The following is a 24,271-nucleotide window of genomic DNA, read 5'->3' as shown; positions in this document are numbered from 1 at the left end:
ATGTGCATTGAGCCTTTTAGCTGTCCTGAGATTCTCAAGCTATTAGTGGTCCAAGCTATTAGTGATCATTTAATGAAGCATAAATGTCAAAACACAGTCACAAAAAAGTAGCAAAATATTCCCAAGCCTTAGTCTAGTGTACATAAGATAAATACATCAGTCGAGAGCTCAAGCAAGGTCGAGAACAAGAACTAGAGAACAGAAAAGCAAGAATACAGGTGACAATAATAATCCAACAATGAGTGAAGGGGTGTGTTGAATATATGTACTAGTAGCAGTCAGTGGTGAAAATAGGAAACAGGTGTGCTAGTGCTGGCAATAAAACTGTAAAGCAGCTCCCTGATAGAACAAACAATATTTAAGGGGGCATGGTAAGCTTTGGCTGATGCCTTCTTCTCTCCTGCTCGCTCGGTCAATCTACAGAATCAATCCACATGCACTGGCAACCTATCTACCTCTCCAACTTTAGAAATCACCACTATCTACTCAATTCTAAAAGTACCCTATGTATTTACTTATCTCTAAAAGTACTGGAACCTTATCTATCTACTTTATCAAGCCAACCTCAAAGATTGTAATGACAAACTTAACTTATTTATTTGTTGATATTATTACTGTAAGAACTTGGTTATTGATGCCATGAATTAGTATGCTACAAGTGAAAAAAGTTTAATGTATAATTGAATATGAAAGAAAAGTCCTAAGCCAATAAACATACACCCAGTGAACAGTTTATTCAGAATTCAGAAACAATACTGTGGAGGGCCTCCTTTTGGTTTCCAAACAGACTCAATTCGTTGTGGAAGACAGTACACAAGAAGGAAAAAATTCTGGTCCAAGTTCACCTTGATAGCATCATGAAATTCTTGTAGACTTTTCCGGTGCAGTTTCATGTTTCAAAGCTCCCAATCTTCCATACCCCAAAGATGTTCTTCTGCATTTAGATCCAGTAACAGGGATGTTGATTAAAGAACCCTGAAATAAGTTTTATGTTCATTAAATCACTCTGAGACAATTTTTGTGTTATGACGCATTCTAATGCTGGAAGTAGCCTGGTAAATTTGTAACTATGAAGGAACGCACATGTTCAGCAACAAATAGTATTCAAGAGATTATGCTCAAATTCTGACAAGAAAACATTCCCCACACCGTTACACCACCTCATTCATCCTGGGAACAAGGCAGGTGGGATCCATGGATTCATGCTGTTGGTCTAAAAAGTCTGACCTCAGCAGAAATTGAGATTTAGCAGACCATTGTACATTTATCCAGATTTTCAACTGTCTAGTTTTTGTGAGACTGTGCTTTATGTGACTTCAGCTTTAATTGAACTGAGTTAACTTGAGTTTACCCTACTGAGTTCATAGTCTTTATGATTACTTTAGCATCAGAACCTATATATATATATATATATGTGTGTGTGTGTGTGTGTGTGTGTGTGTTTTAGTTTTACTTTTAAAGTGTTTTTCTAATTTAACTGAAACTGTAAGGCTGCATAGAAGTTCTAAGATCTTCTCGTTTACGGCGAGCGACGAATTCGATTCCTTTGTCGAGCTATTCACTGTCAAATTGTGCTTTTTACGGTAAACGTTTTCCGCTTAGAAGGTGGGGGCACATTCTTTTCAGCCCAATTCGACGGCGGGCAAACCAAAATTTAAGCGATTTAAATAAAGTTTTTTTGTGACTTTATGAGATGTTAAAGGTTCGCTAAAGATGAAGACTTAACTTTTAATCGTACTGTCCCAACTCCAGAAGGGTCTTTTTAATGTTGAGGAAAGTTTTAGTGAACAGTTAGGAAAATACCACTTTGGGAGCGTATGGGGGACAGTCTTCCACATATTGAAAGTTTTACAAAATCTTGGAAAATAACTGAGGTCGGTAGTTTGTGAATAAATTAAAGTCAGTAATGACCACGTTTTTTGTCGGCTTCAAAATCAAACAGAAGAATGGGGGCTGTTTCGAGAATGAAACAGCCCCCTGTAGTGTGTAGTTTGGTATCGTCTATTTTCAGAGTCCTACTTACAACAAAACTGGAATGCGATGGTCTGTAAAACGTGGATAACATATAACATATGACTGTATGTTCAAATGTGAAACTCCATAAAGGTTCTGCGTGAATCTGCGTTATGAGTGCAGGTGGTAAGTCAGCGTTTGTCTTTGTTGATAATTAGAGCGCAAGCAGATACTATGAAATGTACTAAGAGACTACAGTCTTTTGCATTTTTTAACAGTGGGTCTATAAAATGACTTAGCAATTAGTTATACCACCTTCACTGCCTATATTCTTTTACAAGAAGTACAATACAAATCACACATTTTGGATATGAAATGATGCCATTTATTTGTAGAATAGTCAAAACTATAGTCAAATCGGACACTTTTTTAAATCAGGAACTTAGTCATTTCTTTAGTTTCCTCGTTTACGTATCGCTGTTAAGTCGTGCGGATCTAGAATGTGTGCGAGATTTGTTCCCCGCAGAAACCCGAATAAATTACACTAGAAATTTGTTGCAGTGATTTATTTAACCGTAACAGTTACAGAAATTGTTTAAACAAATTGTTTCAAATTGTTTAAAAATAACAATCATATGTACGTTACATACAACCTGACCTAATGTGTTCCATGAGTAAGGTCTTGCATATGTTGCTGTCAATACTTTTACATTAACTACGGACAGTTTGGGCATTATAAATAACTGGTATTAACATTCTTGTGCAGTGATATGCTATTATGATTTATTCAGGTTGCTCACAGCCATATTCAATCTGCAAGCTACATTCTATTAAGTTTGTATAATGTTTCCAATTATTTTTATAGTGCTTTAAAGAATCCAAATTGTCTCAGTATAGTTTTACAATTGTCCAGGTGTACCTTAGATGCCTAATGTGCATATTGTGTTAAAGATTTAGGATGCCGTTAAAAAAAAATAATAATAAATTCCATTGCCCATTGACAATGCAAACATACAGTACTGTACAAATGTTTAGATATAAAATATATTTTAATTGTTTATTTTAATCAATTTGAACAAGAACAGGCAATATTGAAGAGGATAGGTGCAGTTTTTGGACAAGAAACTTAATGCAGCTGATGGACTACACCTTTGATGTCCAGCAGTGACTTAGAAAGAACTGGCAGAAGTCTGCAAAGAACTGGCAGAAGTCAGTGGCTCACAGGTACACACATGTACTGTCTGGAGACTTCTGGCTAGAAGTGGTCTTCATGGAAGTATTGTGGCCAAAAAGAAATGCCTCTGACATGGAAACAAGGCTAAGCAACTAAATTATACATGAACACATAGGACCTGGGATGTAGAAAAATGCCAGCAGGTGCTCTGGACTGATAAGTCAAAATTTTAAATATGTGGCTGTAGCAGAAAGCAGTTTGCCAAAAGAGCTGGATAGCAGGACAATAATGATTGTTTGCAGGCAAAAGTGAAGCATGTCATTAAGAATTATTTTCAGCATATAGCAGAACAAGGAGTTCTAGAATTGATGGTTTGGCAACCACAGAGCCCCGATCTCAACATTATCAAGTCTGTCTGAGATTACCTAAGAGAGAAGATCTGTGGTTAGTTCTCAAAGATGTTTGGAATGGATAATGGTGATGCACTCCTGATATAGGCTGCCTCTACCAAAGCCTCAACAAGGACAATGAAACAGCCAGAAGAGACAGATAATCTGGCCTCAGAGACCTAGAACCTGATTATGGATAAAGCAGGTCCACAATGTATGAGACAATTTTAATGTCTCATTAAAAGTTAAATAAACAAATAAAAACCTTAAAAAGGATCCTGTTCTTGACTGGAAGTCAGCGGTGAAAGGCTAAAACTGCAGTGATGTGTCCCCTTTTCATGATAATTTTACTCATGGATGGGTAGTATGGATGGATGGGTAGATTAATAGAAAGGTTATCTAGTATATACTGTCTGTATATATGTTTAATACAGGTGAAGCGTCATTATTTAGATTTACACCATATTAACGCAATTTTTTTTAAACTCTCCCTCTCTGACCAGAAATTCAGAATAGTCTGCCTGTATGCACTTCTCAAAATTTCAGCTTTTGACATGTTCTAGGCATTCACATCAAAGTTACCACCTACCTAAACACTGTAGTGGACCAAGTATATTTATTCTTGGTAATGGAATTCCCACATGGCTGTGGCCTCAATGCAAAAATTGTTCAAGAATGGTTTAAGGCATGACAAAGAGTTCAAGTTGTTGACTTGGCCTCCAAACTCCCCAGATCTCAATCTGATCAAGCAAGATGTGCTAGAGAAACAAGTTTGAGCCATAGAAGCCCCAACTTGTAGCTTATGGGACTTCAGACTTATACAGACTACTGTTAACATCTTGGTACAGATACCACAGCATACGGTCTTAAGTCGACACAGTGGGGGCCTACACAATAAAAGTGTATTTTAATACTATGGCTGATCAAAATAATTGTCAACGTTACCTGAAAAGGTCTTACATTTTCCCATGAAGCACAAACATTGTCAGTAAAAATAGTCAGTAAGAATTTATTAGTAGGTAAATAGTGTAAAAGGCAGCATTGATACGTTACATTTTCCAGTATCAACAGCAAACAAGAGATCATTAGACATGTTAGTGAGGCACATCCTCAAGTCAAGTCAAGTCAAGAAGCTTTTATTGTCATTTCAACCATATACAGCTGTTGCAGTACACGGTTGAAACGAGACAATGTTTCTCCAGGACCATGGTGCTACATAGAACAAAGACAGAGCTAAGGACTAAGTAGTCCTAGCTACATAATGTGCATCTGTGCAACCTGGTTCAAACAGTGCAGGACAAGACAAACAAGACAGTGCAAGTCAAAAGACTGTGCAAACAAAAAGTACAAGACAATACACAAAAGACAATAAACAGAAACAGCAAAAACCAGTGTAAATACTGTATATTCAAACAATATTGCCTGTGCAGAAATACTGGAATGAACACAGTATTATAGCAGCAGTTACCTGACATATTGTAAAGGATTGTGCAAAACAGCAATCGACTGAAATGTGAGAGCATGTGCAAAGAGCAAAAACATTGTGCAAAACAGTATGTAAACAGTTTGATGGATATTTATGTGTATATGGTGTAGGTCTGTGCACTCCATGCTGTTGATGTGCATGTGTGTGTTGTTCTCAGTACAGTTCAGTTCAGTTGAACTTGTGGAAAGAACCTTTTACACCCCACTCGTGAGGGCCCGAATGCTTTGGTACTTTTTTCCAGGCGGCAGGAGGGTGAAGAGTGTGTGTGTGGGGTCATCCACAATGCTGTTGGCTTTGCGGATGCAGCGTGTGGTGTACATGTCCATGATAGACGGAAGAGAGACTCCAATTATCTTCTCAGCTGTCCTCACTATCTGCTGCAGGGTCTTGTGATTTGAGATGGTGCAGTTCCCAAACCAGAGAGTGATGCAGCTGCTCAGAATGCTCTTCCCAATCCAGACTGACTGAGGTCTCCCAGCTTTGCCTCTCTGATGACTCGGGACAGTTTGGCCCTTGCTGTTCTTAGGGCCGCCTTGTCCCCTGTTCTGAAGGCTAGGTCTCTATTCTTCAGCAGCGCACGCACTTTAGCAGTCATCCATGGCTTCTGGTTGGAGCGTGTGGTGATGGTCTTGGAGACAGTCGTGCCATCAATGCACTTGCCGATTTAGCTGGTCACTGATGCTGTGTACTATTATCCTGGCCTTGGTCCAGCACCACTTGTTGTATAGACTCCACGTAAGGGAGCACAGTGCAAATAGTATGCTCAACTGATCGCTCCACCCTATGGAAAGCTCATCTGTCCTGTCTGGTGCTGTTCCCAAACCAGGCTGTGATACTTCCTCTCAGGATGCTCTCAATAGTGCAGGTGCTTAACACTTTAGTTTAAAGTCATCTGAGATGGTAGAGACTCTGCTTCTTTACTAGTTTTGATGTGATGGTGATGTGGACATCTAGATACCGGAAAATGTCTATTCTCTCCCCTAGGCTCAATTTGACCTTGAGTGAAATGAAATCCACCATCAACTTCTTTGTCTTGCTGACCTTCAGGGGGGGTTATTTCCCTTGTACCAAGTGTCCTTTTTTAATCTTCTCTAGGTAGCTATTTTTTTTTTGCAGATCAGTCCCAGCACAACTGTGTTGTCAGCAAACTTGGTGGTGGAGTTGGAAGTGGCCATGCGGTCATATGTGTGTACAGTGAGTATGTCCGGGGGCTCATAACACAACTCTTGGGGAGCACCAGTGCTGAGGGTGAGAGAGGATGAGATATGTTTGTCCACCTGTATGTTTTGCATTCTGTTTGTCAGAGATCAACTGATTTATGGTTTGGCTATAAGTCTCAGGACCTCCAACTTAGAGGTGATTATGTAGGGAATTGTGGGGCAAAGGGCATTTTAACATAATTTCTGCTGTCCAGATGGATAAGGGCTGTTTAATGGAGGTGTGCAATGATGTCCAATGTCCTGGGTCAGTATGCAAACTGTAGCATGTAGAAGGTTGTAGGTGGTAGAAGGCTGTGAGTTCAAATCCCCTGCCACTGCTGGGCCCCTAAGCAAGGCCCTTAACCCTCAATTGCTCAGTTGTATAAAATTTTATAAAATCTTAGTCACTCTGGATAAGGGCGTCTGCTAAATGCTGGAAATGTAAATGAAATTCAGTAGGTCCAGGGTGTCAGGTAGTGAAAAAGTGGCAAAGTCTCTGACTGGTAGTCATTGAGGCAGGCAGGCTTGGGTTTCATCGGGTTGACGGTGGTTGACTGTTTCAAGCACATGGGTATTGTAGACTGTTCTAGGGAGAGGTTGAAACTCTTGGTGAACACCAAAGCTAGCTCGTTAGCATAGGCTCTCAGGACCTGTCCTTGGATGCTGTCAGGTCCTGCTTGCTTCCTGGTATTCACTCTCCTGAATGCCTTTCTCATGTCATGCTCTGAGATGATCACTGTGTTTTCAGAATGTGTTTCAGTTTCCACCACTCTATGCATACATGTTTGTAGCACTTTTACGTTACGTTACGGCTGTTAGCTGCAGCTTCAAAGTCAGCTTAAAAGGTGTCTAGCTTGTGTGGTAGAGAAGTGTCTGTGTTCACTATTCTGGATGGTGATATTATAGCCCGTTATAATTCTTAGTCCCTGCCACAGTCTCCTAGAACTACTGTGCTGGAACTATGACTCTATTTTCCACTCGTAGTACCACATTACCTTTTTCATTGCTCTGAGCACACTCTAGAATGCAGCCCTGATGAATCAATGTTGTAGGCAGTGCCTGAACATTTCCCTGAACTTTTTAATGAGGTGTGTTCAAAAGTGTAGAAAATAAAAACAAACGCAAACAAAGCATAGTCAGCACCATCTTGGACATAGCCTTTAGGGTGAGCTGCTTCCTAGGCACCTTTTCACCAGTGGACTTACTGGCAGTAATGGTATTGTGACTGTAATCACTGTAAGACCTCATTATTATTGTTCTCTCAGTATGATTCTTCTTTTGTTTTTTGTCTGCTGTATGAAACAGGAACAGGTAAAAAAAAAAAAAAACATCCTATACTACACCAAAATTAACTGACATGTTTTTAGGTTTCTATATTAAATCATAAGTAGGTGTATGGTATTTATCTGTGAATTCTAAATATTTGAGATATTTGATTAATCTGAGTCCATTTTACGTTGTCATTTCTCGCTGAAAGGACTCCAAAGCCTTTGTAAGTCTGGAATTCAGGGGTGTGGTTCAGCCTGTTCAGTCTGTCTGTACCTTCTTCCCATAGACTCCATAGACTTTATTTTCAGTGATAGCTTAAAGGAATTTCAGGTCACTTATTACTTCATCTTATTACTTTCAGGTCACTTATTACTTAATCAGTTCTGAAGGGAAGTATATTTTGGTGAACAGATTTGGTGGTCACAAACTCTAAATTTAGGATCACATTTTTTGCTGAGCGCTGACCTAATATTAAACCTTATTTTAATATAATTCACATTGTATCATACTGAAATCATATGGATGCAGCACTAACCAAACATCACATTGGCCGTTAGTCATCACAGCTATGTATGATCATATTTAGTTGCAAATCAAGTGTAGGTCAATTTCATCAAGAGCTTGCTTATTAATTAATTAAAAATTTTCACATCTGATCTGGGGTTTAAATAAAACATCTATCTGAAAAATGTGCTTTGAGTGGTTAGTCCTGGCACACCTAATATCCAGCCTTCCAACCACACTGGACCAATATGTACACCAATTTGTATACTAAAGGAACAGCAGAATTGAGGATCCACCATACAAACAAGACAAAATTGTTGGTACCCTTCCATTAAAGAAAGAATGGTCACTGAATTATCTTACAACTGACAAAAGTAATAATAAATAAAAATTTACTGAAAATTGACTAATGAAAATAAATAATAAATTGTTTCAACAGAAGCATATTAAAAAAAAACTAATGAAACTGACCTGGGCAAAACAACGTAACTTAACTTAATACTTTGTTGCACAACCTTTTGAGGCAATTCCTGCAATCAAGTGATTTCTGTAATTCTCAATGAGACTTCTGCACCTTTTAAAAGGTATTTTGGCTCACTCCTCATGAACAAACTGCTCTAGCTTTCTCAGGTTTAAAGGGTGCCTTCTCCAGACTGCATGTTTCAGCTTTTTTCCACAGATGTCCAATAGGATTTATATCAGGGCTCAGAGGAGAACACTTCAGAACAGCCCAATATTTTGTTCTTAGCAAGTGAAGAACTGGCTGCATGGTGTGCTAACAATAACCTGCCCCTTAGCACCAGGTAGACCACTGAACCTGTGGACTTTAGGAACACACTAAAGTCACACCCCTATTCAATTCAATGTGATGATGGTTGAACGTGTCATCAGTTCCTGGGGATCCACATCACTGAGGAATTGTCTTGGTTCACCAGCACTTCCAGCATGATCAAGAAAGCTCACCAGTGCCTCTTCTTACTCAGATTACTGAGGAAGGACCTCCTTTCTTTAGGAACTTCAATTGCTGTCCTGCTCCCACAATTTTTGTGTCCACTCCCGCTCACTCGCACAAACATTCTAGCACAGCTTATACAGATTGTGTAAAAATGTTAGGGCTATGATTAACTTAAAGAATAATAACGACATAAACCTGATAAAATTAATTTTAAAAAAGTAGTCAAATAGAGCAATGCATCACAGAGTAAAGCATCACACATGACAAACAGCTTGTTTTTTTTTTTAATTAATTAATTAATTTTATTAGCCTTAAAAAAACCTCAAACTTCTAAACAACTTTCAAGCAAAATATTACAATTAACGGAATCTAAAACATATTTCAATGTATGCGTATAAAAATGCTTAATTATAACAGTCTGAGTTTGGTAAGTTAACAAGACATTGAATTACAATGTTAAACAATCTAATAAATAAATAAATAAGATAAATAAAAACTATAAAGTATTACAGATATCACAGGTGGTTATAGCTTATTAGCATCCTGTAGTAAAAAGAAAATAGCTAATACAAAAAATAAATAAATTATCCAAGAGTCATTGTGCTAATGTAAACGAACACTTTTGCATAATTGTTGCAACTTATAAAGCTAAGTTTATTTCCATTTTTTTCAGTAACATTTGTTACTGTTTTTTTGTGACGTAAATGCCCATCTTAATTTTCATGTGCAATGACAATAAAGTTAAACTGTATACTATATTACACTGTGTATTGCAACAAGCTATTGATACATGACCTTAGTCAGCATGACAGTTTGTTTAAGATATTTCCTATGAGACATTTCTTATCCACTGTAGTTTTCAGGTTATTAAATCTGCTTTGCTCACATTTGATAATGTCAATCAGCCTTTCTTATTTAAAATCTATAAAAATATATGTGGAGACACTTAGTGTTTTCTGACATTACTGCAGCTCTCGCACTTCTCTTGATTTTTTTGCCAAAGAAGATTCTAAAAATGGACATTCTTAAATGTGTTTGGAATCGTAAGGTTTATTTATGCGAGTGATTCAATGAAACGAAAAATCATGTGTTGTCATGATTTCTTTGTATTCTTATAAATGCGGCCTTCAGCTGTCATACCCGTGTGTCAGAAAAACAACACTAAAACAAGCCATTACCAGTTTGCTTAAGGCACCCATGTGTCACTGTTCACACAGGTGTGTGCTTGACACTCCCTAATTGCGCTCAAGGGCAGTGTTGCCAGGTGTGAGTGTTTACGTAGAAATTGAGTACCTTTTAGCTTCTTTGGCAGGTTGATATCTTTTGTTGTCTGGTTGGAGTTGGCTATTTTGCTTACATTAGATCATGTATGGTTACATAAAGGGATTTTCAGTGATTCTGATTAAGAAACACAAAATATTTAATTGCTGCTTTTCTTTTACTGTTGAAAATTAGGCCGTTTTAAGCTTCCTTAAATGGCCATTTGGGGTGAATTTCTCATGCAGATATGGCAACCTGGATAAAGGAGTCAATCTGACTCATACCTAGCACTGAGTGGAGAGAACTGCTTTGCTTTCTGTACCTTCATCTGTGGAAGTGAATCAATGGTTTTCTTTATTCTTCTTTTAATGATCTGTGAAATTGTAAGTAAAAATCATTTTATAATATCTGACAGGAAATCTTTGTTAATTTAAGAACAGATTTCTCTGGAACTTTGTGTACTTCACTACACTTTTACTATACTATAAACACACATATCAAAATGTGTGATATGTCAGGCTAGCTTTTTTAAATTCAGTTTATCTTATAAAAACTTAAGACAGTCTGTTCAACCTTTAAGATTCATAGGGAGAAATGATTTCACAATAATAACTTTCGTATATGTATGTGTAGTGATATCACTGATAAAAGCACTTTACTGTCATTAATCATTCTCCCAGCTGTGGATATAACTATTTGCTCAATTATTTGCTCAAAACTATTTACTCAAACTATTTGACACATTTATTTTAACACAATCTGCCAGACGAGAAATTAACAGATATTTTCACTTTTTCATATAACCCAAATGTTGGTACATCTGGTTCACAGTGTGTTTGTGTATTTATGTAACTATGATGAAATGAGAGATATAGTATTTTATAGTATAAAAATTAAGCACACTTTAAAAAAATTGCAATAATGATGTAGAAGTGTCACAGAATTAGAAAATCATGCTGTTGAACTCGTATTACGGGCATCCTTATTTGTTGCTGATTAGATAAATAAAATAATAAAAGCCCTTTACAGCAACTTAATTTGTTGAATTTTTCAGAGCCACTGAGTAAGCATGACTGTTTGTGTGTATGTATGTGTGTGTGTGTATGTATGTATGTATATATATATATATATATATATATATAATGTATATGTATATATGTGTTTATTTGTTTGTTTGTTTATTTATTTATTTATTTATAAATAATATCTCTCACACTTTTTTTTATACATTGAAAACATAGTGTTTAGAATTGAAGAGTTCCAGACATGGAGGCCAAAGAGGAGATCAGTGACACAGACAGTGGGATTATTCTGAATTCCGGTAGGCACAACCATTTATATACAACAAGCGGTTGCATAATTTTGGTACTGTTCATAATGTTAACCTGACAATTTATTGTGAAGATTAAAAACTCTTCAAACTGCATTTATTTATATTCATTTATATATACTTATTAGACAATATTGCAAGATTTCTGAGCCTGTCATATTTGAATAAGCATCTGATGTTACTTAAATCTGACTTTTGACTATTTCTGTCTTTGTTGTAGGACTGGACAGTCCTATTATTGTAAACAAGGATGTGAGTACGCACACTCGGGCTGTAAAGTTAAAAAGGCAGTCATTACAGGACAGACTTGAGCTGTGCATTCTAGAGCTGAAGAAACTCTGTATTAGAGAGGCTGTGAGTAATAAACTACACACACATGTGCACACAACTGACATTCTACTATATGTGACCAAAAGTACAAAGAAATTTTAAAGTACAGAAAACAGTCAACTTAAAATATATTGTTAGTTAATTGTTTTTCGTGTAAAATATTTCTTTATTTTGAAGCTTTTGATACTTGTAAGAATAAACTCTCCAATAGCATGGGCTTGTCTCTGATGATTCGTCAGCCCTCTGTCACAATAAGGACTGAAGTCATTCCCTAGTGACTGACACTCTGTGAACAGACGCACCCCTGATGTGGTTCACCTAAGCTAGCCTTGTGAAGGTTACTTCAACAGTAAGAGAGATATAAAACAAACATTACTCTATATGCCTCAAACATAGGAGGACTGCCTTATGAAGCACGATGAAAAAATAAATTCTTCATATAATTGTGCAAGGTTACAGTGGTTGAGAACACAAACTTGTCTGGACCTGACTGGACTGAATGAAGTGATTCATACAGGATAAGCAGGAACCCCTGTTAAAGCCATATTTCCAAAAACCTGTTATTTTATATACCGCTGCAAAAGTTTCGGTTACGTTGAAGCTATGCTCCTTTGGGTGTGAAGTATGAAATTATGTAAAGTATGAAATTACAAGTCGAAGCATGCCTTGAAATGTGTACTTTTTTGAACTGCTTTAATTTGCTCTGTGACCATAATGCAATAATAGTTCTTCTGATTTTATATAGGAGCTCACTGGACATTTGTGCTCAAACTACCCTCTGTTGCCTGGAGAGAAACCTCCACAGATACGCAAACGCATTGGTGCTGCTTTTAAGTTGGATGAGCAAAGCATCCTGCACAGCAATGAGGTACAAAATTAAACCAAATTCTCTATACCTTGCCTTAAATATCTCCCACAGACTCTAAGAGCTATGTTAAAATAATTATATGTATTCTTATTCTTATAAACATTGCAAGGTCAAATACTCAATTTTTTTCAAACCTGGATTGTGGTAATATTAATTGAACTCCATGTGATTTGTTACACCAATACAACATTTGTTTGACTGTATATTTATAATCACACCCTCCAGTGTCACCCATATGAGGATGGGTTCCCCTTTGAGTCTAGTTCCTCTCAAGGTTTCTTCCTTTACCAATTTAACCTTCATGTTGTCCCTGGGTCTTTTTGACCCCGCTGGAAGAATTTAATGTGTCATAACTTTGGTTTTCTTCCACATATTTGCCTGAAATTTACCAGGATTGTTCCAAATTATGAACTTTGCAAGATTCATTTTGTCTATTTTTGTTGAACTATGTGTTCAGAACAGTATATACTACACGTTCGTTATCCTCTTGGGTCATTTTGACTCGGCCACATTTAGTGGGGCAATAGGTCACACTTTTGCCCTTTTCAGCACAATGAACATACATACAGACACAAAAATGCACACGTAAAATGTCCACCAACAAACGCACCCAAAACACACACTCACACCCCGCACACACACAAACACACACACAAATTGGGCATTGCATTTCATTAGGCCTCCAGAAAAGAAAAAAAAGCCAATATAAAAAAGTAAATATTTCACACTTTTGATATGCCTTCTCCTAGCAGAGGGCAAAATATGATCTACCAAAATGATGCCCCACACACACACACACAAACACTGTTCAAAGCATTGGGCATTGCAATTCAGTTGGCCTCCAGACAAAAAAAAAGCTACACATTTGTAAATATTTCTCACTTTTGGTATACCTTTGCCTAGCAGAGGGCAAAATATGATCTACCGAAATGATGCTACACACACACAAGCACTGGGCATAGCAATTCATTAGGCCTCAAGAAAAAACAAAAGCTACTCATTTGTAAATATTTCACACTTTATTTACATGAAATTATGGCATGTTTTTGTGTGTGTGTGTGTGTGTGTGTGTGTAGCAATTGTCAATTTGGCCTGTAAAAAAACAGGTTTTATTATTTGCTGACATTAAAAATGGTCAAAATGGTTTCAAAACAATCTCCTGCCCTTGAAATATACCAGCCTGTAATCGTGCATCAACTTTTGTGCCTCTATAGTGAAAATAATTCAAAATTTGTTGTTTTTTTTTTGTTTTTTTTTAACTAAAAAATGAGTCATTTTTGTATATAAATAAGGTTTATTATACCAAATATATATATTTTTTTTGCAAAATATATGTTAATATGTTGGAAACAAGTTAGACTAAAAAGGTTAAAAAAAAAAAAAAAAAAAAGGCTATCATAGTTCATTTTTTTATAAGCAGTCAAAACAGACAAGGTCAAGTTGACTCAGCACTCCTAATTTGTATAGGAGGACAACACAAGGGTTAAGGGAGTTTTTCCTTGCCACTGCTGCCTGAGTCACCTCAGACTTGCTCATTGGGGATAAATACATACACATTGTGAACTAAATATATATCTAATAATAATCTTGAATTTTGTACTCTATTAATCTTTATTATTCTTTATATTAACCTTTTGTTCTATGTTTATGTTCTGTAAAGCTGCTCTGAGACAATGTCTATTGTAAAAAGCGCTATACAAATAAACTTGAATTGAATTATAAATCAGCTTTATTTATGCTTCAGGACTCAGAACTATGCTCAGTGGAGGCTAAACTGGCCCTGCAGCAACAGATCTACATAGCAGCACACAGGCTGTGCCATGAAGAGCACCTGAGCAAAGCAGTAAAGAAAAGCAGAGTACAACAGTGCAAGCATGAGGAGCAGAAACTTAAGGAGCTCCAAGATTCCATATTCCAACTACGTCTCAAACACAGACACTTCTCACCACTACCTAGTATAACCACACAAAAACATAAGGACTCTTTCTGTCAATGTACCTATTATTGCTTACCTCAATATTCAATGATTCATGATTCTGGTATCTAGTATCTCTGATATGAATTATGTGCTATATCATCTTTAATAATAATACTAATGCTTGTGTTTTCAGATCATGGCTTTTCAGATAACAGTTCACTGTCAGATTCTGCAGTGTTAGATGAAGGTAAATTGCTTTGCTTACTTAATTACTTGTAGTTTTTTGTTTATTTTTCAGAACGATCTGGAGAGTTTACAGAACATCCAGTCAGATTTAATGCTGGCATATTTAATGGTGATTGGTTGCTACATGTCAGTCAGATGCCATCTTGATTTGGTCTATGACCAGTAAATGCTGCTATGGATTCAAGATCTTCTGCTGTCAATCTGAAGGTCTGGCCTGTACTGTTATATGCCCAGAGTGAAGCATGGGGTGTATCAGTGATCAGTTTCAAGATGTGCTGTTCAAGCTCTTTTGAAGAAGCACAAAGAAACGGGCAACGTTGAGGATTATAGACGCAGTGGTCGGCCAAGGAAACTTAGTGCAGCAGATGAAAGACGCATCAAGCTAATTACCCTTCGAAATCGGAAGATGTCCAACAGTGCCATCAGCTTAGAACTGGCAGAAACCATTGGGACCCAGGTACGTCCATCTACTGTCCGGAGAAATCTGGCCAGAAGTGGTCTTCATGGAAGAGTTGCAGCCAAAAAGCCATACCTCCGACATGGGAACAAGGCCAAGCGACTCAAGTATGCATGAAAACATAGGAACTGGGGTGCAGAAAAATGGCAGCAGGTGCTCTGGACTGATGAGTCAAAGTTTGAAATATTTGGCTGTAACAGAAGGCAGTTTGTTCATCGAAGGGCTGGAGAGTGATACAATAATGAGTGTCTGCAGGCAACAGTGAAGCATGGTGGAGGTTCCTTGAACATTTGGGGCTGCATTTCTGCAAATGGAGTTGGAGATTTAGTCAGAATTAATGGTGTTCTCAATGCTGAGAAATACAGGCAGATACTTATCCATCATGCAATTCCATCAAGGAGGCGTATGATTGGCCCCAAATTTATTCTGCAGCAGGACAATGACCCCAAACATACAGCCAAAGTCATTAACAACTATCTTCAGCGTAAAGAAGAACAGGAAGTACTGGAAGTGATGGCATGGCCCCCACAGAGCCCTAATCTCAACATCATCGTGTGTCTGGGATTACATGAAGAGACAGAAGGATGTGAGAGCCTACATCCATAAAAGATCTGTGGTTAGTTCTCCAAGATGTTTGGAACAACCTACCAGCCGAGTTCCTTCAAAAACTGTGTGCAAGTGTACTTGGAAGAATTGCTGCTGTTTTGAAGGCAAAGAGTGGTCACACCAAATACTGATTTGATTTAGATTTCTCTTTTGTTCATTCACTGCATTTGTGTAACTTCCATTTTTGAAAGCATTCCTTGTTTACAGCATTTTTTCACACCTGCCTGAAACTTTTGTACAGTAGTGTGTGTGTGTGTGTGTGTGTGTATGTTTATTTTACTTTACATTTTTTTTGTTTGTGGCTGACACATTGATTTTTTATTTTTTTTTGACCCAATTTATAATTTTTTGACAGCAACTTCTTTCTTGTTTTTGTTTCAGAAGAGCTGATGAGCCAGTCATCCATGACTTCGTCTAAACCCCCCTCTATTACAGAGTTTTATTCAGTGGCCCAAGGCCCTTCCCGTCTTTATTTAAATTCATTTGGTCCCCTGTTTCATCCCTCTGACCCAAGTCCCAGCCAACAACAACCACCTCTCCAGAATTTGGACCATTGTCACAGCCCCTTGCTGGAGTATGACCCTGCTCCCATCCAGAATTCCCCTTGGAAGGAGTCAAGTCTTGATCAGCCTTACCAGAAACAGAAGTCGTCTCACTCCAGTAGTACTAGCTCCAGGTATGTCAGCATAAGAGATTTGTTAATGGGAACCTTTGTACATACCTTTTGTCAGTTTATAGAATTCTCAAAATTTGAATGGTAAACCTCTCATATGCTTTTTGATCATACTGACTAAAATTACAAAATTACTGATCTAAACATTAATAGCCCTCTAAAAACGCAGCATGTAAATGAGACAAGAAAGTGTTCGGCACTGCTTCGCACAAGTATATTCTATATTGCACAGCTACTGTCACAAAAGTTCAACATGCAATGATAAGGAAGTAAAAGAAATAGATGGGGCTTCAGAACAGTAATATTAAGTTATTAAGCCATCACACCAAAATGGTTCTGCTGAAGTGAATATTGTGTATATATGTAGGCTGTTCATTCCAAATTGATTCCATTATACCCATCATCCCTACGGTGGAAAAGTGTCATTTACTTTCCCCCATGGGAAAATTGTTTAGAGAGGTAGACCTGAAGCTGCAGAGAGAGTGTTGTCTCTCCGGTCAAGACTGCTTTGAAAAATTGCTTTTAACACATTTTGGTCCCTTTTCAAGCCCAGATCAGACTAAACCTGATATATTTTTGGCTGCAATCTAAAATTGGTTGACCTGCAGTTGGGTCAATTCAGAGTCAAATCACTTAGTCAGTGGAACCAAACTGCACTAGATTACACTCGGAAGCTCTAGTTCCACATTCTAGTATAACAAAATGTGTTTGAATTAAACACATTGAGCTACACATGTAAAATCACCATTACATATTTTTTTTTACATCTTTATTTTCTTGACACTTTTTTATTTTGATGACTATTATATTAATTGATGTAACTCTCTGCACATTGACAGAGTTCCCATTAGTGATCCAACAAATGCAGAGAGAGAAAGAGGCCGGTCACCTGGTCCCCGAAGACTGACCAATATTATTTTGACGGAATCAGAATACTCTCCTTTAACATTGCCGATGGGAAGCCAACTACACCACTCCAGCGCAGAGGAGAGTAACTTTGAGCACTCGTTGACTCCAATCTATACTGGCTCACCATGCCAGGAGCTGTTAGATGAGCCAGAGCAACTATGCCATACCCAGCACAGATACCACTACCCTAATCACATCTCACTGTCTTATGTAACTCATACCTACTCAAAAAACCCCTTAGCTCAGATTTCCCCCAGGCTCTACAGAGCACATATAGATGAGGGAAGAGGCTATGATATGGAATGGAGTAGAATGGATCTCAGACGACAGCCTTCTCCTTGCCCCAGTGTTCACTATGAGCAGTGGTACAATGAGGTGCCACTATATCAGCAACAGGACAGACTGATCCCCTGCCACCTGAAGCTATCTCGTGCCCCATCCTTCAAAGAGTACCCCCGGCACCCAGGCAAAGCTCTTCCACGACAGGTGGTCACAGACGAGCTGAAGTCATGGCATCAGCGCTGCCAGCTGCGGCCACGGTCTTTAGACAGACAGTGTGCTGTGCGCATTCGGAACCTGCCCTTACATGACTCACCACTCTCGCATCAGCAGGCCAATCATGATCAGGTGAAATATCTCATACTGTTTCTTTTGGTAGGTGGGTTGATAATGTAATTATCAATGAATGTTCTTTTTTTGTTGTTGTTGATTGCATAGTTTATTTATTTTACTTATATATTAAGCCATAAGGTGGTATTGAACCTCATCAGTGATGCAGATTCGTTGTAATCTGTGTTTTTTTTTTCCCCCCCAGAATCTGTATATTAGCCCAGGTATCTTTTTTTTTTTTTGGCCACCAATTTATCAGAATACAACGTATGGTAAAAGCAAAGATTGCACATTAAGCTAGCTTTTAATTTTAACAAATATAGTGTTAAGTGGTTTTCTATGCAGTTTATTCATCTGAATTTTGTGGAAAAAATAACATTTGGTTTAATTTATTTAGATAGTTTTCTTTTGATTTTTTTTTAAGGTATCTGTTGTTTTAATAAAGTATAACTTGATTTAATAAATTGAAGTATTAATTAATTACCTGTCAGAGACAAACATCTTTAATCTTCTTTTATAACAGAGCTTCAAAAAACAGAATTCCTCAAGCTTAGCTTAACGTCTATCTATGATCTATTTCTATCTGATGGTATTTACCGAAAGTGCACATCAAGGGATTCTGGCACTGCCCAGGCCTGTCTGTGAAGCCATGTCTGGAGAAAAATTCAAGCATTACAACCAGTATGATTTCTTAAAGATTATTTAAAAGTTCCAAGAAACAGTTACCCACATTCAACCTTTTTAATCATTTTGTAGCAGGTACAGAAATCTATGAAAATTGCCTTAGTTAAAAACAAAATTTGGTTGTTTTCAGATTCTGCACTGTACTGCAAATTTAAGGTTTCCTTGTGTGTGGTGTGTGTTTTAGTATTCAGGAAATGCCTTAAATATGTTTTCAGAATTTATTCAAGGGACATGTGGGTGACTTCACTTAATACGCGTACTGAAGTTGCTGTATTCCATCTTCTTCTTCTTCTTCTTTCGGCTTTTCCCTTCAGGGGTCGCCACAGCGAATCATCTCTCTCCACCTAACCCTATCTTCTGCATCCTCAACACTTGCACCCACTAGCTTCAAATCCTCATTAATTACATCCATATACCTCCTCTTTGGCCTTCCTCTTTGCCTCCTGCCTGGCAGCTCCATGTCCAACATTCTCCTACCAATATACTCACTCTCCCTCCTCTGAACATGTCCAAACCATCTTAATCTCGCCTCCCTAACTTTGTCCCCCAAACGTCCAACATGGGCTGTCCCTCTGATGTACTCGTTCCTAATCCTGTCCAATCTTGTCACACCCAAAGAGAACCTCAACATCTTCAGCTCGGCTACCTCAAGCTCTGACTCCTGTCTCTTCTTCAGTGTCACTGTCTCTAAACCATACAGCACGGCCGGTCTCACCACTGTCCTGTACACCTTCCCCTTGATTCTTGCTGATATTTTCCTATCACACAGAACTCCTGACACCTTTCTCCACCCACTCCAACCTGCCTGCACTCGCTTCTTTACTTCTTTCCCACTCTCTCCATTACTCTGGACTGTTGACCCCAAGTACTTAAACTCCTGTACCTTCTTCACCTCTTCACCCTGTAACCTTACTATTCCACTTCCCTCCCTTTCATTCACACACATGTACTCAGTCTTACTACGACTGACTTTCATTCCTCTTCTCTCCAGCACAAACCTCCACCTCTCCAGGTTTTCCTCCACCTGCTCCCTGCTCTCACTACAGATCACAATGTCATCTGCAAACATCATCGTCCAAGGAGACTCCTGTCTGACCTCCTCTGACAACTGGTCCATCACTATAGCAAACAGGAAGGGGCTCAGAGCCGATCCCTGATGCAGTCCCACCTCCACTGTAAACTCCTCTGTCTGACCTACAGCACACCTCACCACTGTCCTGCTCCTCTCATACATGTCCTGCACCACTCTGACATACTTCTCTGCTACTCCTGACTTCCTCATACAGTACCACAGCTCTTCTCTTGGCACCCTGTCATACGCTTTCTCTAAGTCTACAAACACACAGTGCAACTCCCTCTGACCATCCCTATACTTCTCCATCAACATTCTCAGAGCAAAAATTGCATCTGTTGTGCTCTTTCTCGGCATGAAGCCATACTGCTGCTCACAAATTTCCACCACCTCCCTTAACCTAGCTTCCACTACTCTTTCCCACAACTTCATTGTATGGCTCATCAACTTTATCCCCCTATAGTTGCTGCAACTCTGCACGTCACCCTTATTCTTAAAGATCGGCACTAACACACTCCTTCTCCATTCCTCAGGCATCCTCTCACTTTCTAATACCCTGTTGAACAAACTAGTTAAAAATTCCACTGCTGCCTCTCCTAGACACTTCCAGACCTCTACCGGGATGTCGTCAGGACCAACTGCCTTTCCACTTTTCATCCTCTTCAAGGCCTTCCTGACTTCATCCTTTCTAATCTTATCTACTTCCTGTTCCACAGAGTTCACCCCTTCTACTCTTTTTTCCCTCTGATTTTCCTCATTCATCAGCTCCTCAAAGTATTCCTTCCATCTCCTCTGTACACTCTACTCACTTGTGAGCACCCTTCCATCTCTATCCTTAATAATTCTAACTTGCTGCACATCCTTACCATCTCGAACCCTCTGTCTAGCTAACCTGTACAAGTCCTTCTCTCCTTCTCTAGTGTCTAACCTAGTGTACAACTCATCATATGCCTTCTGCTTGGCCTTAGACACCTCCCTCTTCACTCTGCGCTGTAACTCCTTGTATTCCTGTCTATTCTCTTCAGTCCTGTCCATATCCCACTTCTTCTTGGCTAATCTCTTCCTCTGTATACTATCCTGAACTTCCTCATTCCACCACCAAGTCTCCTTATCTTCTTTCCTCCTTCCAGATGACACACCCAGCACCTTTCTCCCTGTCTCCCTGATCACTTCTGCTGTAGTTTCCCAGTCATCCGGCAGCACTACCTGACCACCCAGAGCCTGCCTCAACTTCTGTCTAAATTCCTCACAACATTCCTCCTTTTTCAGCTTCCACCACTTAGTTTTCTTCTCTATCTTTGACCTCTTCCTCTTACAGACCATCAGAGTCATCCTACACACCACCATCCTATGCTGTCTGGCTACACTCTCTCCCACTACCACTTTACAGTCACTAATCTCTTTCAGATTGCCTCTTCTACAAAGGATGTAGTCTACCTGTGTTCTCCTACCTCCACTCTTGTAAGTCACTCTATGTTCCTCCCTCTTCTGAAAATACGTGTTAACCACAGCCATGTCCATCCTCTTAGCAAAGTCTACTACCATCTGTCCTTCAAGGTTCCTTTCCTTAACTCCAAACTTGCCCATCACCTCCTCATCACCTGTGTTCCCCTCACCAACATGTCCATTAAAATCCGCTCCTATCACCACTCTCTCACCCATGGGAATACTCTCAATCACCTCATCGAATTCACACCAGAATCTCTCTTTCTCCTCTAACTCACAATCTACCTGTGGGGCATAACCACTAACAACATTCAACATCACCCCTTCAATCTCTAACTTCAGACTCATCACCCTGTCTGACACTCTCTTCACCTCCAGAACATTCCTCACAAACTCCTCCTTCAGGACCACACCTACCCCATTTCTCTTACTATCCACACCATAATAAAACAGCTTGAATCCTGCTCCTATACTACGAGCCTTGCTACCCTTCCACTTGGTCTCCTGTACACACAGTATATCCACCTTCCTTCTCTCCATCATATCAGCCAGCTCTCTACCTTTCCCTGTCATAGTACCAACATTCAGAGTCCCTATTCTCAGTCCTACACTCTTACCTTTCCTCTTCTCTCTCTGTCTGTGCACTCTCCTCCCTCCTCTACTCCTTCGACCAACAGTAGCCCAATTTCCACCGGCGCCCTGTAGGTCAACGGCGCCGATGGCGGTCGTTGTTAACCCGGGCCTCGACCGATCCGGTATGAAATTCTTACTGACAACTCGCATGGTTAGATTTGGCAATGTTTTATGCCGGATGCCCTTCCTGACGCAACCCTCTCTATTTATCTGGGCTTGGGACCGGCACAGAAGTCACTGGACTGTGACCCCCATGGCTAGATTAAGTTGCTGTATTCCATCCATTTATAAATTATTTAGATGGTTGAGTGTTCTAAATAAAGCTGTTGGGGTAATTTTCAGTACATAATATATTCAAATAAAAAAATCATTTTACTTACTCTTAAGTATTTTTGACTAGTTAGCATAACCATTAGTAAACAAGCCATATTTGTTTCTCTTGACTTGATTTTGACACAAATGAATTTTATAAACCACATTAATCAACCACTTTATTAGGAACCCACATCAAGCATCATAATGGTTTAGTGTCATCTCAGAACTTGGCATGGTTGTAGGTGACAACAGCAGAAGATCAAGCAGAGTATTTCCAATATTTTGCTGCCCATGTTGAGGAGCCTGTAGCCATTGCAGCCTCAGATTCCTATTCTATATTTACAGTCTGGCCATTCTTCTGTAACCTCTCTGATCAAAATTACAAAATCATTACTTGCCAGGATATTTCTTTTTGTACAGATTGTATGAAATCTGTAGCGTCTCTTATGATCCCTAAAATCATATTTTTGACCATGTATATGCACTATTTTATGCAGTGTTGCTGATTGATGATTGATTGATTTAAGTGCATGAATGAGCAGGAAAACAGGTGTTTCTATTAATGTTGCTGTAAAAGGTTAATACCATATCAATAAAATAAGAAACCTAAAAATAAGTATATATATATATATATATATATATATATATAATTATAATATTTCTTATATTAATATATGGATCTTAGACAATATTCATCACTGTGTTTTAAATGCATTTCCTCAGTAGTGTGTAAGAATGTTTTGCAAATTATTTCTTTTTGTTTGCTCTGTTCCAGGTCTCCCAAAGCACTACAGAGAGAAAAGCAGTGAAATGGTATGAAGAAAAAGAGATTGTCAGCCAAGTTTAGCAAAAGGCTATATAGTCATAGTCATATTTGTTTTAATTTATTGACTAAAAATGTCAGTGGTTGTATATGTAGTTTGGTTGAGTTTCTATATTTTCAAATCTGTAAAAACAAATATTTTTTACTTCTTTTTGAACTTCTGTGAAAAATGTTGGTAATAAAATGTTGTTTCCAATTTGCCATTTTAACAATTTAGCAAACTGATTTGATACTAAGAGTAGGTTTTATGAGTTATATTTTTCTTTGTCAGTCTATGTTGCTACTGATGCAAATAAAATGGAAAGGACCGTCCTTGAAGGCTTAAAATCTCATAATAACCCTTGTTTTATATCATTTTTTTTAATACAATCAATAATACATTTGATTATTGCAAATGTACAAAATACGAAACATTTTTCTGGAATTTTAGGTGCAAAAATTAATTGGAAAAATTATTGCATTAAAACATGAGAGTAAAATAATAAATACTTTTCTCCAAAGTATATTTGCAATATTAAACATCCTTTAAACATGTAATAACAATGTTCATTCCTGAAAGAAAATTTTATTTGCTCTTAGTAATCATGTTTTTAACTATGAGCTGTTTCCCTAATGAATACAAATGAGTTTGTACACTTTTTTTGAAAAAGGCACAGCCTGTTAGCCTGTTGATGGATTATAAAAAAATAATACAAGCAGTTAAAATACCTTAAGTATAAGTAGGAGCACCACAAAAAGGTTCCTCCTGTCTGAAATGGGAATTTGACAGGAATTAGACACATGAGAACATTGTCCCCCTAAACAGAAAAGGTACTTGTGGAAAAAGATGATTTTGAACTATACAATTTAGTTGAGAAGCATTGTAGTAACTATACTCCAAAAGGAACCGGTCCTCATCTGGGTGCCACCAGATAGTTATTATAAAATAATTTACCTTTTAAATCTGTCTACTCCCTGGACAAAAAAGTGCAATTGAGTAACACGTAAATTCATTCTAGTTCAAGTCTATGTTATTGAACTCAAATGAAGACTTGATTGCAAAATTGTTTGTGGCAATTGCAGTCCAAAGATACAACAGACACCTACAAATTACATCTAGTAACCATCTAGGCCACCATTGTCTCAGGCTTGTTCATTAAAGATAAATTAAAATTTTCTTTAAA

The 24,271-nt window shown here is 38.2% G+C and overlaps 1 protein-coding gene across 7 annotated transcripts; it reads left to right on the top strand.

The window, feature by feature from the left end:
• Positions 1-1,990: 1,990 nt before the first annotated feature.
• inavab (innate immunity activator b) lies at positions 1,991-24,271 on the top strand. Of its 7 annotated transcripts, none has more exons than XM_060857769.1 (9): positions 1,991-2,139; positions 11,431-11,510; positions 11,740-11,873; positions 12,595-12,717; positions 14,462-14,672; positions 14,829-14,882; positions 16,329-16,620; positions 17,457-18,153; positions 23,061-24,271. In XM_060857769.1, the coding sequence occupies exons 2-9, from the start codon at positions 11,456-11,458 to the stop codon at positions 23,130-23,132; spliced, it is 1,638 nt and encodes a 545-aa protein (XP_060713752.1). In that variant the 5' UTR covers positions 1,991-2,139; positions 11,431-11,455; the 3' UTR covers positions 23,133-24,271. The 7 variants fall into 7 exon arrangements, with proteins under 7 accessions (XP_060713752.1, XP_060713750.1, XP_060713748.1 ...); XM_060857767.1 differs by having other exon boundaries at positions 14,462-14,705; XM_060857765.1 differs by having other exon boundaries at positions 14,462-14,711.

Source organism: Tachysurus vachellii, chromosome 22, assembly GCF_030014155.1.
Source record: "Tachysurus vachellii isolate PV-2020 chromosome 22, HZAU_Pvac_v1, whole genome shotgun sequence".
In the NCBI taxonomy this organism is placed as follows: Eukaryota; Metazoa; Chordata; class Actinopteri; order Siluriformes; family Bagridae; genus Tachysurus; species Tachysurus vachellii.
This window is presented reverse-complemented; position numbering and strand designations above follow the sequence as displayed.

Coding starts and splice junctions, on each gene's coding strand:
- inavab (XM_060857763.1), top strand. CDS start 11,456: ATGGAGGCCAAAGAGGAGATCAGTGACACAGACAGTGGGATTATTCTG. Junction 12,718..14,461: donor GCATCCTGCACAGCAATGAG/GTACAAAATTAA, acceptor TTTATGCTTCAG/GACTCAGAACTATGCTCAGT. Junction 14,883..16,325: donor TTCTGCAGTGTTAGATGAAG/GTAAATTGCTTT, acceptor TTTTTGTTTCAG/AAGAGCTGATGAGCCAGTCA.